Source organism: Nomascus leucogenys, chromosome 20 (genome assembly GCF_006542625.1).
Source record: "Nomascus leucogenys isolate Asia chromosome 20, Asia_NLE_v1, whole genome shotgun sequence".
NCBI lineage: Eukaryota > Metazoa > Chordata > Mammalia > Primates > Hylobatidae > Nomascus > Nomascus leucogenys.
Window position 1 is genome coordinate 46,802,526 of NC_044400.1, and position 12,818 is coordinate 46,815,343.

A 12,818-nucleotide genomic window follows, 5' to 3' on the forward strand; every position below is an offset into this window, starting at 1 on the left:
ATATATTTTTAGATTATTTTACTAACATCACATAAACCTTAGATGGATAAATGGCATCTTTCATATTTAGAGTTTGGTGCCACAAATATTGTTAACTGGAATTTCAAAATTTTGTGAATTTAGAAAAATATGCTTCTAACTATTTTACTGAGCTATCTGGTTTCCTTTTTTTTGTTATTTCACTGTAAAATTAGTTCATCATATTATGCTTTTGAAACTCAACAGAAAAGCATTTGAAAATTTGATGGTAGCATTTTCTAGCTAACATTAATATGTTTATATTTTTCCCCAAGAAAAGCTTGGTTATTTTTTGTTTTTTGAGACGGAGTTTCACTCTTGTTGCCCAGGCTGGAGTGCAATGGCCCGATCTTAGCTCACTGCAACACCTGCCTTCCAGGTTCAAGCAATTCTCTTGCCTCAACCTCCTTAGTAGCTGGAATTATAGGTGCCCACCACCACTCCCAGCTAATTTTTGTATTTTTAGTAGAGACGAGGTTTCACCATGGTGGCCAGGGGGTCTTGAACTCCTGACCTCAGGTGATCGCCCCTCCTCGGCCTCCCAAAGTGCTGGGATTACAGGTGTGAGCCACCATGCCTGGCTAAAGCTTATTTATTTATTTGTGACTATTATCAACCATAGACTTTAGTTGCCTTAGACTTTTAGAAGGAAAGTCTCAATCCAGTTTTATCTCTAAGATAGGTCTGCCTGCTATCTATAGGAATATAAGATATGGAAATCTATGAAAAAGCACCTATAGAGTAGTAGTCACTCAAAAACACAGATTTACTTATTACATCTGAATCAGATTTAGGATTGAAATATTGGTGGCGCAGTGGCTCACACCTGTAATCCTAGCACTTTGGAAGACCAAGGCGGGCGGATTACCTGAGGTTGGGAGTTTAAGACCAGCCTGGCCAACATGGTGAAAGCCCGTCTCTACTAAAAATACAAAAAATTAGCTGGGTGCAGTGGCGCGCACCTATAATCCCAGCTACTTGGGAGGTTGAGGCAGGAGAATCACTTGTACCCAGGAGGCGGAGGTTGCAGTGAGCCGAGATCACGCCATTGCACTCCAGCCTGGGCTACAGAGCAAGACTTCGTCTCAAAAAAAAAAAAAAAAAAGAAATATTACCACTATATTTGCTTTAGGGTAATTTTTAAAAATGTTTTAGAAAGATAACTTGATGGAGAGTTCTATAATGCTGATATTGATAAAAGGGTTTCAAGTCATTTGAAACCCCATAAACCATACTTATATCCAAACATTCAGTAATGAATTCTGCCAGCAGTGTATTCTAGTCTTCACAAATAAGCCAGGCATGGTGGCATGGCCTTGTAGTTCTGGCTACTCAGGAGGCTGAAACAGAAGGATCACTTGAGCTGAGGGGTTCAAGTCTAGCCTGGGCAACATAGTGAGCCCCCATCTCCAAATTAAAAAAAAAAAGAATATGGCTGGGCACAGTGGCTCACACCTGTAATCCCTGCACTTTGGGAAGCCGAGGTGAGCAGTTCACTTGAGGTCATGAGTTCGAAACCAGCCTGGCCAATATGGCAAAACCTCGTCTCTACCAAAAATATAAAAATTAGCCAAGTGTGGTGGTGCACCCCTGTAATCCCAGCTACTCAGGGGGCTGAGGCAAGAGAATTGCTTGAACCTGGGAGGCAGAGGTTGCAGTGAGCTGAGATCGCAGCACTGTATTCCAGCCTGGTTGACAGAATGAAACTCTGTCTCCAAATAAGTAAATAAAGAAATTAGAATAATGGCACCCATCAGAATGGTTAAAATGATATTACTGACAATACCAAGTGTTTAGCAATGAGAATTTTATGCACTGCTTGGTAAGAATATAAATTGGTACAGTCACTTGGCAGAACTGTTTGACAGTATCTACTAAAGCTGAAAATATAGGCCAGACACAGTGGCTCACGCTTGTAATCCCAACAGTTTGGGAGGCCGGGCGAGAGGATTGCTTGAGCCCAGGAGTTCAAGCCCAGCCTGGGCGACATTGCAAGACCCCTGTTCCTTTTCTTTTTTTTTTTTTTTAAAAGGCCAACCGCGGTGGCTCACACCTGTAATCCCAGCACTTTTGGAGGCCGACGCCATCCTGGTCAATATAGTGAAACTTTGTCTCTACAAAATATTTAAAAATTAACTGGGCATTGTGGCATGTGCCTGTGGTCCCAGCTACTTGAGGAGTTGAGGCAAGAGAATCACTTGAGCCCAGGAGGCTGAGGCTGCAGTGAGCCCTATTGGCGCCACTGCACTCTAGCCTGGGCAACAAAGTGAGACCCTCTCTCTTGAAAAAATAAAAAAAAACTATTAGTCTGTGACCCAGCAATTCCAAGTGTATATCCAACAGAGATGCATACATATGTGCACTAAAAGACAGAAGGAACAACCTAAATATTAATCAGCAATAGAATGGATACATGAGGCTGGGTGTGGTGGTTTATGCCTGTAATCCCAGCACTTTGGGAGGCTGAGGTGGGCAGATCACCTGAGGTCAGGGGTTCTAAACCAGCCTTGACAACATGGTGAAATCCCATCTCTACTAAAATAATACAAAAATTAGCCAGGTGTAGTAGCGTATGCCTGTAGCCCCAGCTACTCGGGAGGCTGAGGCAGGAGAATCACTTGAACCTGGGAGGGGGAGGTTGCAGTGAGCCGAGATTGCACCACTGCACTCCAGTCTTGGTAACAGAGTGAGACTCCGTCTTAAAAAACAAACAAACAAACAAAAAGAATGGCTACGTGAATTATTTCATAATACTGCAACAAAATACTGTACTGTGTTGAAAATCAATGAAACTACTCCTGCACTTAAGAATATGGTTAAAATCTTACAAAAGTAGTGTTGCCAGACACAAAGGAGTACATACTATATAATTCCATTTGCGTAAGGTTCAAAAATAGGCAAACTAATCTATGATTATAGAATTCAGCATGATGGTAATTTGGGAATAGTAGTGACTAGGAGAGGGCATACAGTGGGCTCTGACTTAATGTTCTTTCTTCTCTCATTATGTGAATTACTGAGAAAATAGTAGATTCTGTTAATATTTAACAGTTAAAACACTTCCTTTTGTGTTGCCGTATTTATTGAATAGACATTGCTTTTTAAAACTTTGTTCATTAAAAAATACAGTTTAGGCTGGGTGTGGTAGCTCACGCCTGTAATCCCAGCACTTTGGGAGGCCAAGATGGGTGGATCACCTGAGGCCAGAAGTTCGAGACCATCCTGGCTAACATGGTGAAACCCCGTCTGTATTTAAAGAAATACAAAAAAAAATTAGATGGGTGTAGTGGCTCACGCCTGTAATCCCAGCTACTTGGGAGGCTGAGGCAGGAGAATCGCTTGAACCCAGGAGGCGGAGGTTGCAGTGAGCCGAGATTGCGCCACTGCACTCTAGCTTAGCAACAGAGCGAGACTCTGTCTCAAACAAACAAACAAACAAAATTAGTAGTAACTACTTTAAAAAAAAAAAATGGATAATTTGCTTTGCTTTTTTTCTGGGTAAAATTTTCATTTTACTGAGGATAATTTTACCCTATAAAAGGATTTGAGTTCTTCTATTAAAAGTACTATATAAATTCTAAATACCAATTATGGTAATTACATAATGAACCTAATAACAGATAGAACCTATATTATTAACTGCTTCTGCATCAGTTTTGGCTTTAATATAATTATGTAAGTCTTCATTTTGAGGTTTTATTATATGTATATGAATTCTGCATTGCTCTGATTTTAGTAACTTTAAATATTAGGAGATTATACACAGGACTGAATTAAATTTTATTCTCTGCAAATCCTGACTCTATAAAACTTTTCCCTCATTTTCTAGAATCTAGCCAAAATAACCAAGGAAACCCGTTACTGTGATTGGTAACATCATATTCATGGTTGTAGTGGTTCATATATCTTGCTTGTCCTGTTATTTTAATCAAACTAATGGAAATTCAAATGTACATTTTTCACATCCTCCAATTACTTATGTTAAGAGACCTCGGAACCATTGAAGAAAAGGGAGTTGCCTCTATATGTAATGCCAGACCTATGGCCCCTGAAGGGGCTTTCACTTTGCTGTAGACATAGTTTTCTAAACATCCATAATATTATGGATGGATATTGTTTGAGTTTCTCCCCTAAGAGTGAGCTTCAGTGATTTAGGTTTGTTTTCTTTTTGCTTTTTATTATGGAAGATTTCAAGCATGTAATTAAAGATAATAGTACAATGAATCTCTATGTGCCCATCTTGTTTCAACAGTTATCTACGTGGCCAGTCCTCCTTCCCAACTACCACCATGCTGATTATTTATAATTTCATCCATAAATACTTTATCATGTATCTCTAAAAGATAATTTTGTTTTTCTTTGAGACAGGGCCTTGCCCTGTGGCCTAGGCTGGAGTGCAGTGGCCCGATCTTGGCTCACTGCAACTTCCGCTTCCTGGGCTCAAGTGATCCTCCCACCTCAGCCTCCTGAATAGTTGGGACTACAGGCAAGCGCCACCATGCCCAGCTATTTTTTAAATTTTTTTTAGTAGAAATGGGGTTTCGCCATGTTGCCCAGGCTGGTAGCCCACAATAGTTGGGCTTCAACCAATGTCTATTGGTTGAAGAAACCAGTTCGTTTATTGGCTAGAAATTATCACAGTCTAGACCAGGCACAGTGGCTCATGCCTATAATCCCAGCACTTTCAGAGGCTGAGGCGGGTGGGTCGCTTAAGGCCAGGAGTTCGAGACTAGCCTGGCCAACATGGAAAAACCCCGTCTCTACCAAAAATACAAAAATTAGCCAGGTATGGTGGTGTGCACCTGTAATTCCAGCTGCTTGGGAGTTTGCAGCACAAGAATCACTTGAACCTGGGAGGTGGACGTTGCAGTGAGACGAGATGGTGCCACTGCACTCCAGCCAGGGTGACAGCAAGACTCTGTCTCAAAAAAAAGAAATTTTTCAGTCTAGATTTTGCTGGTTCAGTTCCTTGGAGTTTTTCAACTTATTCTTTATTTAATGTAAATTGGTAGTTAGATCTAAAGGTACAGGTCCAATCAGATTTAGGCTTGATTTTTTTTATAAGAATATTTGTTAAGTGGTTTTATAGCCCTCCATATTCTTAACATAAATATATCTCCTGTTAAACTGGGAATTTTTTTAAAATAAAAGGGTTCCTTGCAATAGGACTTAGAAAAACGTATATTTATTTAAGTATATAGGGAGTAAATTGACTTTCACAGCCAGTTGTATGGCCTGAATTATTAGGAGTAAAAATGTGCATTCATAATGACAATGCAAAATCATGTATTTGCTTGAAATCAGAGAGGACCTTGAATTTTCTGAAAATTGTGTTGATACTCATAGTTAATAGTTAACTCTTATGAGTGAGTCACATGGTAAACAATGACAAAGCATTAAATGAGCTGCTCTTCTGATTGTAGCAAGTTTAATGGCAATTTCCATTTTACTTTATTTACTAAGGTGTGCTTATGAAGCAGGGCGTGGTAACTTACTCCTATAATCCCAGCACTTTAGGAGGAGGAGCAGGGAGGATTGCCTGAGCCTGGGAGGTCAAGGCTGCAGTGAGCTGTTATGCAACTGCACTCCAGCCTGGGGAACAGAGCGAAACCCTGTATCAAAAAATAAAATAGGCCAGGTGTGGTGGCTTGTGCGTATAATCCCAGAACTTTGGGAGGCCAAGGCAGGTGGATCACCTGAGGTCAGGAGTTCAAGACCATCCTAGCCAACATGGTGAAACCCCATCTCTACTAAAAATACAAAATTAGCCCAGTGTGGTGATGCATGCCTGTAATCCCAGCTACTTGGGAGGCTGAGGCAGGAGAATTGCTTGAACCCAGGAGATGGAAGTTGCAGTGAGCCGAGATCATACCACTGCACTCCAGCCTGGGTGACAGAAAGAGACTCTGTCTCAAAAAAAAATAAATAAAATAAAATAAATGGGCTAGGCATGGTGGCTCACTCCTATAATCCCAGCACTTTGGGAAGCTGAAATGGGAGGATTGTTTGAGCCCAGGAATTTGAGACCAGCCTGGACAACCCAGTGAAACCCCAAAACCCCATCTCTACCAAAAAAAGATACAAAAATTAGCCAGGCCTCGTGGCTCCTGTGGTCCTAGCTACTTGGGAGGCTGAGATGGGAGGATCATTTGAGCCCAGGAGGCGGAGGCTGCAGTGAGCTGAGATTGCACCACTGCACTCCAGCCTGGGTGACAGAGTGAGACCCTGTCCCTATTTAAAAAATGAGATGTGCACTTATGGCCTTTGGTATATGATCCTTAACTTTTCTACAAAGGTAATTTGAGCACAACCTAGACCTTTAAATTACAATATCACCATCCCCTTTAACAAATGTAATTCTATACTATTAGGTTATCTCATATCACTGGCAAGCTATATGTACAATTACTTTTCTTTTTTCTTTTTAGCCAGGACTAAAAGAAGTGGTAGAATCCTGTCGAGGAAAAAATCTTTTTTTTTCTACCAATATTGATGATGCCATCAAAGAAGCTGATCTTGTATTTATTTCTGTAAGTATTTTCCTTTGTTGTGTGAATTTTAATGTATTCTTATCTATATAAAAGTTTCATCATACTTTAATAGTAAATCCATTGGTATTAAGCCTCAACATTGCTTAGTATAGAGTTGTCCAGTGAATTTTGGTTGTCACTTTGTTTAACAGTTCACAAAACCTCATAATCATCTAGTCAAATATGTCATTACAAGTCATTGAACAAGTAAACTCAAAGTTCTAATCTGAGATTTAGAACTAGGAAATGGGCGGGTGCGGTGGCTCACGCCTGTAATCCCAGCATTTTGGGAGGCCAAGGCGGGCAGATCACAAAGGCAAGAGATCGAGACCATCCTGGCCAACATGGTGAAACCCCGTCTCTACTAAGAATACAAAAATTAGCTGGGCGTGGTGGTGTGTACCTGCAGTCCCAGCTACTCAAGAGGCTGAGGCAGGAGAATGGCTTGAACCAAGGAGGCAGAGGTTGCAGTGAGCCGAGATCACGCCACTGCACTCCAGCCTGGTGATAGAGTGAGACTCTGTCTCAAAAAAAACAAAAACAAAAACAAAAACAAAAAAAAACTAGGGAATGCTGGTAACATGAGAGCACATGTGATGATAGTATATTTCATATTTGTTTCATTATTTCTTGTTTCCAGTGGTTGGCAGAGGTGAGATGAAGAAAATCAGTTTGCAAACTTACAGGCATCTCCTCTCTAAATGAATTTTACATTAATTGTTTGTAACTTAGCATATGTTGGTTAGATTATCAGGCTAACTAACAGACACCTTTACCTCATAATGTGGCTGAAGTGTCCTATCTTTATAATGAAAAAAACAGAACCAACACTTGAGATTAAACTCTAGTAAACCACTATTTGAACCAAAGCAACTTACATCTTGCTGTCCTAGTAACCATCTACTCAAATATTCTGTATGTAATGATACAGCTATCACCAGTTGGAAGCTGAGTGAGGGTGTTATATGACTTAAGATCTTTATGAGCTGGGCATGATGGCTCATGCTTGTAATCCCAGCACTTTGGGAGGCAAAGGCAGGCGGATCGCTTGAGCGTAGGAATTTGAGACCAGCGTGAGCAACGTGGTGAAACCCTGTCTCTACTTAGCTGGCCGTGGTGCTATGTGTCTGTAGTCGTGACTACTTGGGAGACTGAGGTGGGAGGATTGATTGAACCCTGGAGGTTGAGGCTGCAATGAGCCATTATTGTACCTTGCACTCCAGCCTAGGTGACAGAAGGAGACCCTGTCTCAAAAAAAAAAAAATTCAGTCTCTTCTTTTTGACCTCCTTAATCATTTCAGAGAAATTGATGCAGCTTCTATGACTTACCTACCCATCCCCTATTTAAACTATTTAAACTTGCAGAAAGTTAGAGTAGAGGCATAAAAAAATAGGAAAATATTTTGGAGTAGCTAGGTACCTGGAAAAAAATCAATGAGTTACTTAGTCTAATTTTTAGGTGACCAGAGCCTGGAATGGTAATAGAATAGTTTTCTGCAGAAAGGACATTTAAAAATAATCTGTTTTTGAATGCCAGACAGGAATTATTTTGTAGTAATCAGTTTTCAACTGTCGTTTTCAAAGCTCCTTTACCAGGGGAAGCTGTCTGATCATCTCCCATCTCTAGCCAGTTTCACCCTACATCATGAGCTGTCTTTGCCTTCTGTACACCATTACATCTAAGTCTTGCCCTAAGTTGTTCCATGCATATAAACAACTTTTTCCTCCTGCTTTTCACACCTCAACTCAATCTTCAAATTTTGATTTATTTTCACTTGGTTCCTTTATTTAGTCTCCCACTGAGTTATAATCTCATCAAGAGAAGAGAGTTAGTACTACTTACTATTAGTTCAAAAATAATTCCTATTCCCTTTAAGTTTTAGACTTTTCAGAGCACTTTCATTTTTGTCAGAGCATTATAACATTCATGTGTTAGTTTTTAGAGAGCCCACTATCCTCATTTTCCAATGAGGTCATTGAGGCAGAGGCAGCCACACTTCTCTAAGGTTACATGTAATCCAAAACTAATGCCTAGACTCTGGGCCCATGATTTTTTTTTTTTTTTTTTTTAAATGAAAGTCTTCGTCCATTGGCCAGGTGCGGTGGTTCATGCCTGTAATCCTAGTACTTTGGGAGGCTGAGGCAGGCAGATCACTTGAGGTCAGGAGTTTGAGACCACCCTGGCCAACATGGTGAAACCCCGTCTAAAAATACAAAAATTAGGCAGGCGTGGTGCACCTGTAATCCCAGCTACTCAGAAGGCTGAGGCAGGAGAATCGCTTGAACCCAGGAAGTAGAGATTGCAGTGAGCTGAGACTGCGCCACTGCACTCCAGCCTGGGTGACAGAGCAAGACTCCGTCTTAAAAAAAAAAAAAAAAAGCCGGGTGCAGTGGCTCACGCCTGTAATCCCAGCACTTTGGGAGGCCGAGGCGGGCGGATCACGAGGTCAGGAGATCGAGCCCATCCTGGCTAACACGGTGAAACCCCGTCTCTACTAAAAAAAATACAAAAAATTAGCCGGGCGTGGTGGTGGGCGCCTGTAGTCCCAGCTACTCGGGAGGCTGAGGCAGGAAAATGGCGTGAACCCGGGAGGTGGAGCTTGCAGTGAGCCGAGATAGCGCCACTGCACTCCGGCCTGGGCAAAAGAGCAAGATTCTGTCTCAGAAAAAAAAAGAAGTCTTTGTCCACATAGTATTCTATATCCTGAAGATGATAGGTAATATCTAGCTTTAATGAGCTCAGAAAACATTTGTAAATGATATTGCAATATTTTAAAAGACGGTTGATAGAGGACTATAAAAATAGCGGAATAAGAAAGGAGGCCAGGTGCAGTGGCTCACGCCTGTAATCTCAGCACTTTGGGATGCTGAGGTGGACAGATCACCTGAGGTCAGGAGTTCGAGACCAGCCTAGACAACATGATGAAACCCTGTCTCTACTAAAAATATAAAAAAAGCGGTGGGGTGTGGTGGCACATGCCTGTAGTCCCAGCTACTTGGGAGGCTGAGGCAGGAGAATCGCTTGAACCTGGGAGGCAGAGGTTGCAGTGAGCCGAGATTGCACTACTGCACTCCAGCCTGGGCAACAGAGCAAGACTCCATCTCAAAAAAAAAAAAAAAGACTTTAAAACTTATTTTTAAGGACTATAATAATATATTACGTACAATAAAGAAAGGGAATAAGAAAAGGCTTACGTTTCATTTCAGATTGTGAAGTCCTTTAGGATAACCGTCTCATTCATTTGTGTATCTTCAGAGCTTAGCTGGAATCTGCCTGCCCTAGTTATGTGGCATATAGATAGTAGCTTCCTAACAAAAATTTATTGAATGAGTTCTCTAGATGCTTCAAGCTATTTCTTCTGATTATTATATTTATAAAATGTATTATTTCTGTGGAACTAACAGAGGATTAAATCAGAGCTACTGATGATTGTTAACTCCACATTTTAACCAGTAGTTCAGGATATATCTTGAAATCCCTATCTCACAGGCACTCTGTTCTTTATCCCATATACTTACATCAGGTGAATACTCCAACAAAAACCTATGGAATGGGGAAAGGCCGGGCAGCAGATCTGAAGTATATTGAAGCTTGTGCTAGACGCATTGTGCAAAACTCAAATGGGTACAAAATTGTGACTGAGAAAAGCACAGTTCCAGTGCGGGCAGCAGAAAGTATCCGTCGCATATTTGATGCAAACACAAAACCCAACTTGAATTTACAGGTATAAAAAATGAAGCATTAGAATCTGGTTATTCTTATGTAAATACTGATGTGTTAAAGTTGCCCATAATTAATTCTAGCTTAAAACTTTCCTTTGCATTGGGATTCTAGGTGCTGTCCAACCCTGAGTTTCTGGCAGAGGGAACAGCCATCAAGGACCTAAAGAACCCAGACAGAGTACTGATTGGAGGGGATGAAACTCCAGAGGGCCAGAGAGCTGTGCAGGCCCTGTGTGCTGTATATGAGCACTGGGTTCCCAGAGAAAAGATCCTCACCACTAATACTTGGTCTTCAGAGCTTTCCAAACTGGTTAGTATATAGCATTCAACTCTTCATTAAATTAAAGCCAAATATTTATTTATTTCAAGCCTGATAAACTACACAATACTTTTTTAATAGTAGTAAGAGGTTATGCTTTTGAAGATCATATTCTTGCACATTCAAATTATGAAATAATTTTCACAAGGGAGATCATATATCAGGGTATAAAATATTCTGAAAAATACTGAAATCTTAAAATAGTAATTTGATTTTTATCACTCTTTCCCTGTCTTTACCCTTTTTCTTAATCATCTGTCCTCTCTAATTTAAAACATTTTCCCTTTCTAACCCATCCATTGTCTCCTCAAATTGAGCTCATCAGTATCTTATATATCTCCCTCAGTAATTTGCATCAACACAATGAAATATAAACTAGGTGTATAAAATTGCTGTTTTAGCTTATCTTACTCTTCTCTGTTTTTTTTTTTTTTTAAGGCAGCAAATGCTTTTCTTGCCCAGAGAATAAGCAGCATTAACTCCATAAGTGCTCTGTGTGAAGCAACAGGAGCTGATGTAGAAGAGGTAGCAACAGCGATTGGAATGGACCAGAGAATTGGAAACAAGTTTCTAAAAGCCAGTGTTGGTAAATTCAAATTTTTCTCTAGTAAAATGAGCTAGTGTTTATTTACTGAAGGCATATTATTTGCTGGTACCAGCGCTTTATATATCTCATTGAATCCTTATAACCTGTTAGGTAGATGCTGTTATTTTCTTTTTTAGAGATGATTCAGACTCAGGGAAATTTGTGCAATTGCTCAAAGTCATGCAACTGAGTGACCAGATGTTTCTAACGCCAAAGCCATATTATTCCTTACTGCATACTGCATTGCACTAGAGCAAGGGTGGGCAAACTATGGCCTTTGGGTCAAATCCAGCCCACAACTTGTTTTTGTAAATAAATTTTATTGGAACACAGCCATGACCGTTAGACTACATATTGTTTATGGCTGCTTTTGAGCTACAATGGCAGTTTAATAGTCTCCTCAGAAACTGAATGGTCCACAAAGGCTGAAATATTTACTGTCCGGCCCTTTACCATGAAAGTTTGCTGACCCAGGCCAGGCACAGTAGCTCATGCGTATAATTCCAGCACTTTGGGAGGCTGAGGTCAAGGCGGGCAAATTGCTTGAGCCCAGGAGTTTGAGACCAGCCTGGGCAGCATGGTGAAAGCCCCAGCTCTACAAAAAAAACAAAAAATTAGTCAGGCATGGTGGTGCACACCTGTAGCCCCAGCTACCTGGGAGGCTAAGGTAGGAGGATCACCTGAGCCCAGGAAGTCAAGGCTGCAGTGAGCCATGTTCATACCCCTACACTTCAGCCTGGGCAACATAGGGAGACTGTCTCAAAAAGAGAAAAAGTTTTCTGACCCTGTGCTAAAGAAGGTAGGGCAGTCATACTAGATGAATGAGAAAAAATAGGAGATAAAAGGAAACAATATAAAAAGTTAAACGTAGCCATAATGAAACTTTAGTTAGAAAATTATTTGGAAGTTACTTGTGGAGTTGTTTAGTTGCCTGCAAATTTTACATAATTTATAAGCCCATTATTTATCCATCTGAATTTTATTATTAAAAAATCTTAGTGTAAACTTTCTGATTTAGTATAAAGAAATTTGTCACATGATTGAGTTTTCTCATTCTTACATGAAAATATTCATTTTTTTCTTTCTGCAGGGTTTGGTGGGAGCTGCTTCCAAAAGGATGTTCTGAATTTGGTTTATCTCTGTGAGGCTCTGAATTTGCCAGAAGTGGCTCGTTATTGGCAGCAGGTATTAATCTTTATAGGTAATAATTTCTGTTTAGCCAAGCATAGTGGTTCACACCTGTAATCGCAGCACTTTAGGAAGCCAAGGCAGGAGCATCACTTGAGGCCAGGAATTTGGGACTGGCCTGGGCAACATAGTGAGACCCCATCTCTACAAAAATTTTAAAAATTAGCCAGGCATGGTGTTGCACACCTGTAGTCCTAGCTACTTGGGAGGCTGAGGTGGGAGGATCACTTGAGCCTAGGAGTTGGAGGCTCCAGTGACTGACTTATGATCTCTCCACTGCAGTGTAGCCTGGACAACAGAGTGAGACCCTGTCTCTAACATAATAATAGTCATAGCAATAATAATAGCAGTTTCTGTTTAGCTTCTCATTAAGCATGTCACTTTTTGTCCATGAAATGTTTTTGATGGAATTTATTTATTCCAGGAAGTCAAACATTAGTATATTCAATTTGCT

General features: G+C 40.5%; 1 protein-coding gene across 1 annotated transcript in view; it reads left to right on the plus strand.

The window, feature by feature from the left end:
* UGDH (UDP-glucose 6-dehydrogenase) overlaps positions 1 to 12,818 on the plus strand; it is a 29,053-nt gene that overhangs the window by 6,844 nt on the left and 9,391 nt on the right. Inside the window, exons 3-7 of the mRNA XM_030800910.1 lie at positions 6,447 to 6,548; positions 10,073 to 10,273; positions 10,384 to 10,581; positions 11,029 to 11,176; positions 12,267 to 12,361. Of these exons, the coding sequence (XP_030656770.1) occupies positions 6,447 to 6,548; positions 10,073 to 10,273; positions 10,384 to 10,581; positions 11,029 to 11,176; positions 12,267 to 12,361 (744 nt within the window). The remainder of the gene's footprint in view (positions 1 to 6,446; positions 6,549 to 10,072; positions 10,274 to 10,383; positions 10,582 to 11,028; positions 11,177 to 12,266; positions 12,362 to 12,818) is intronic.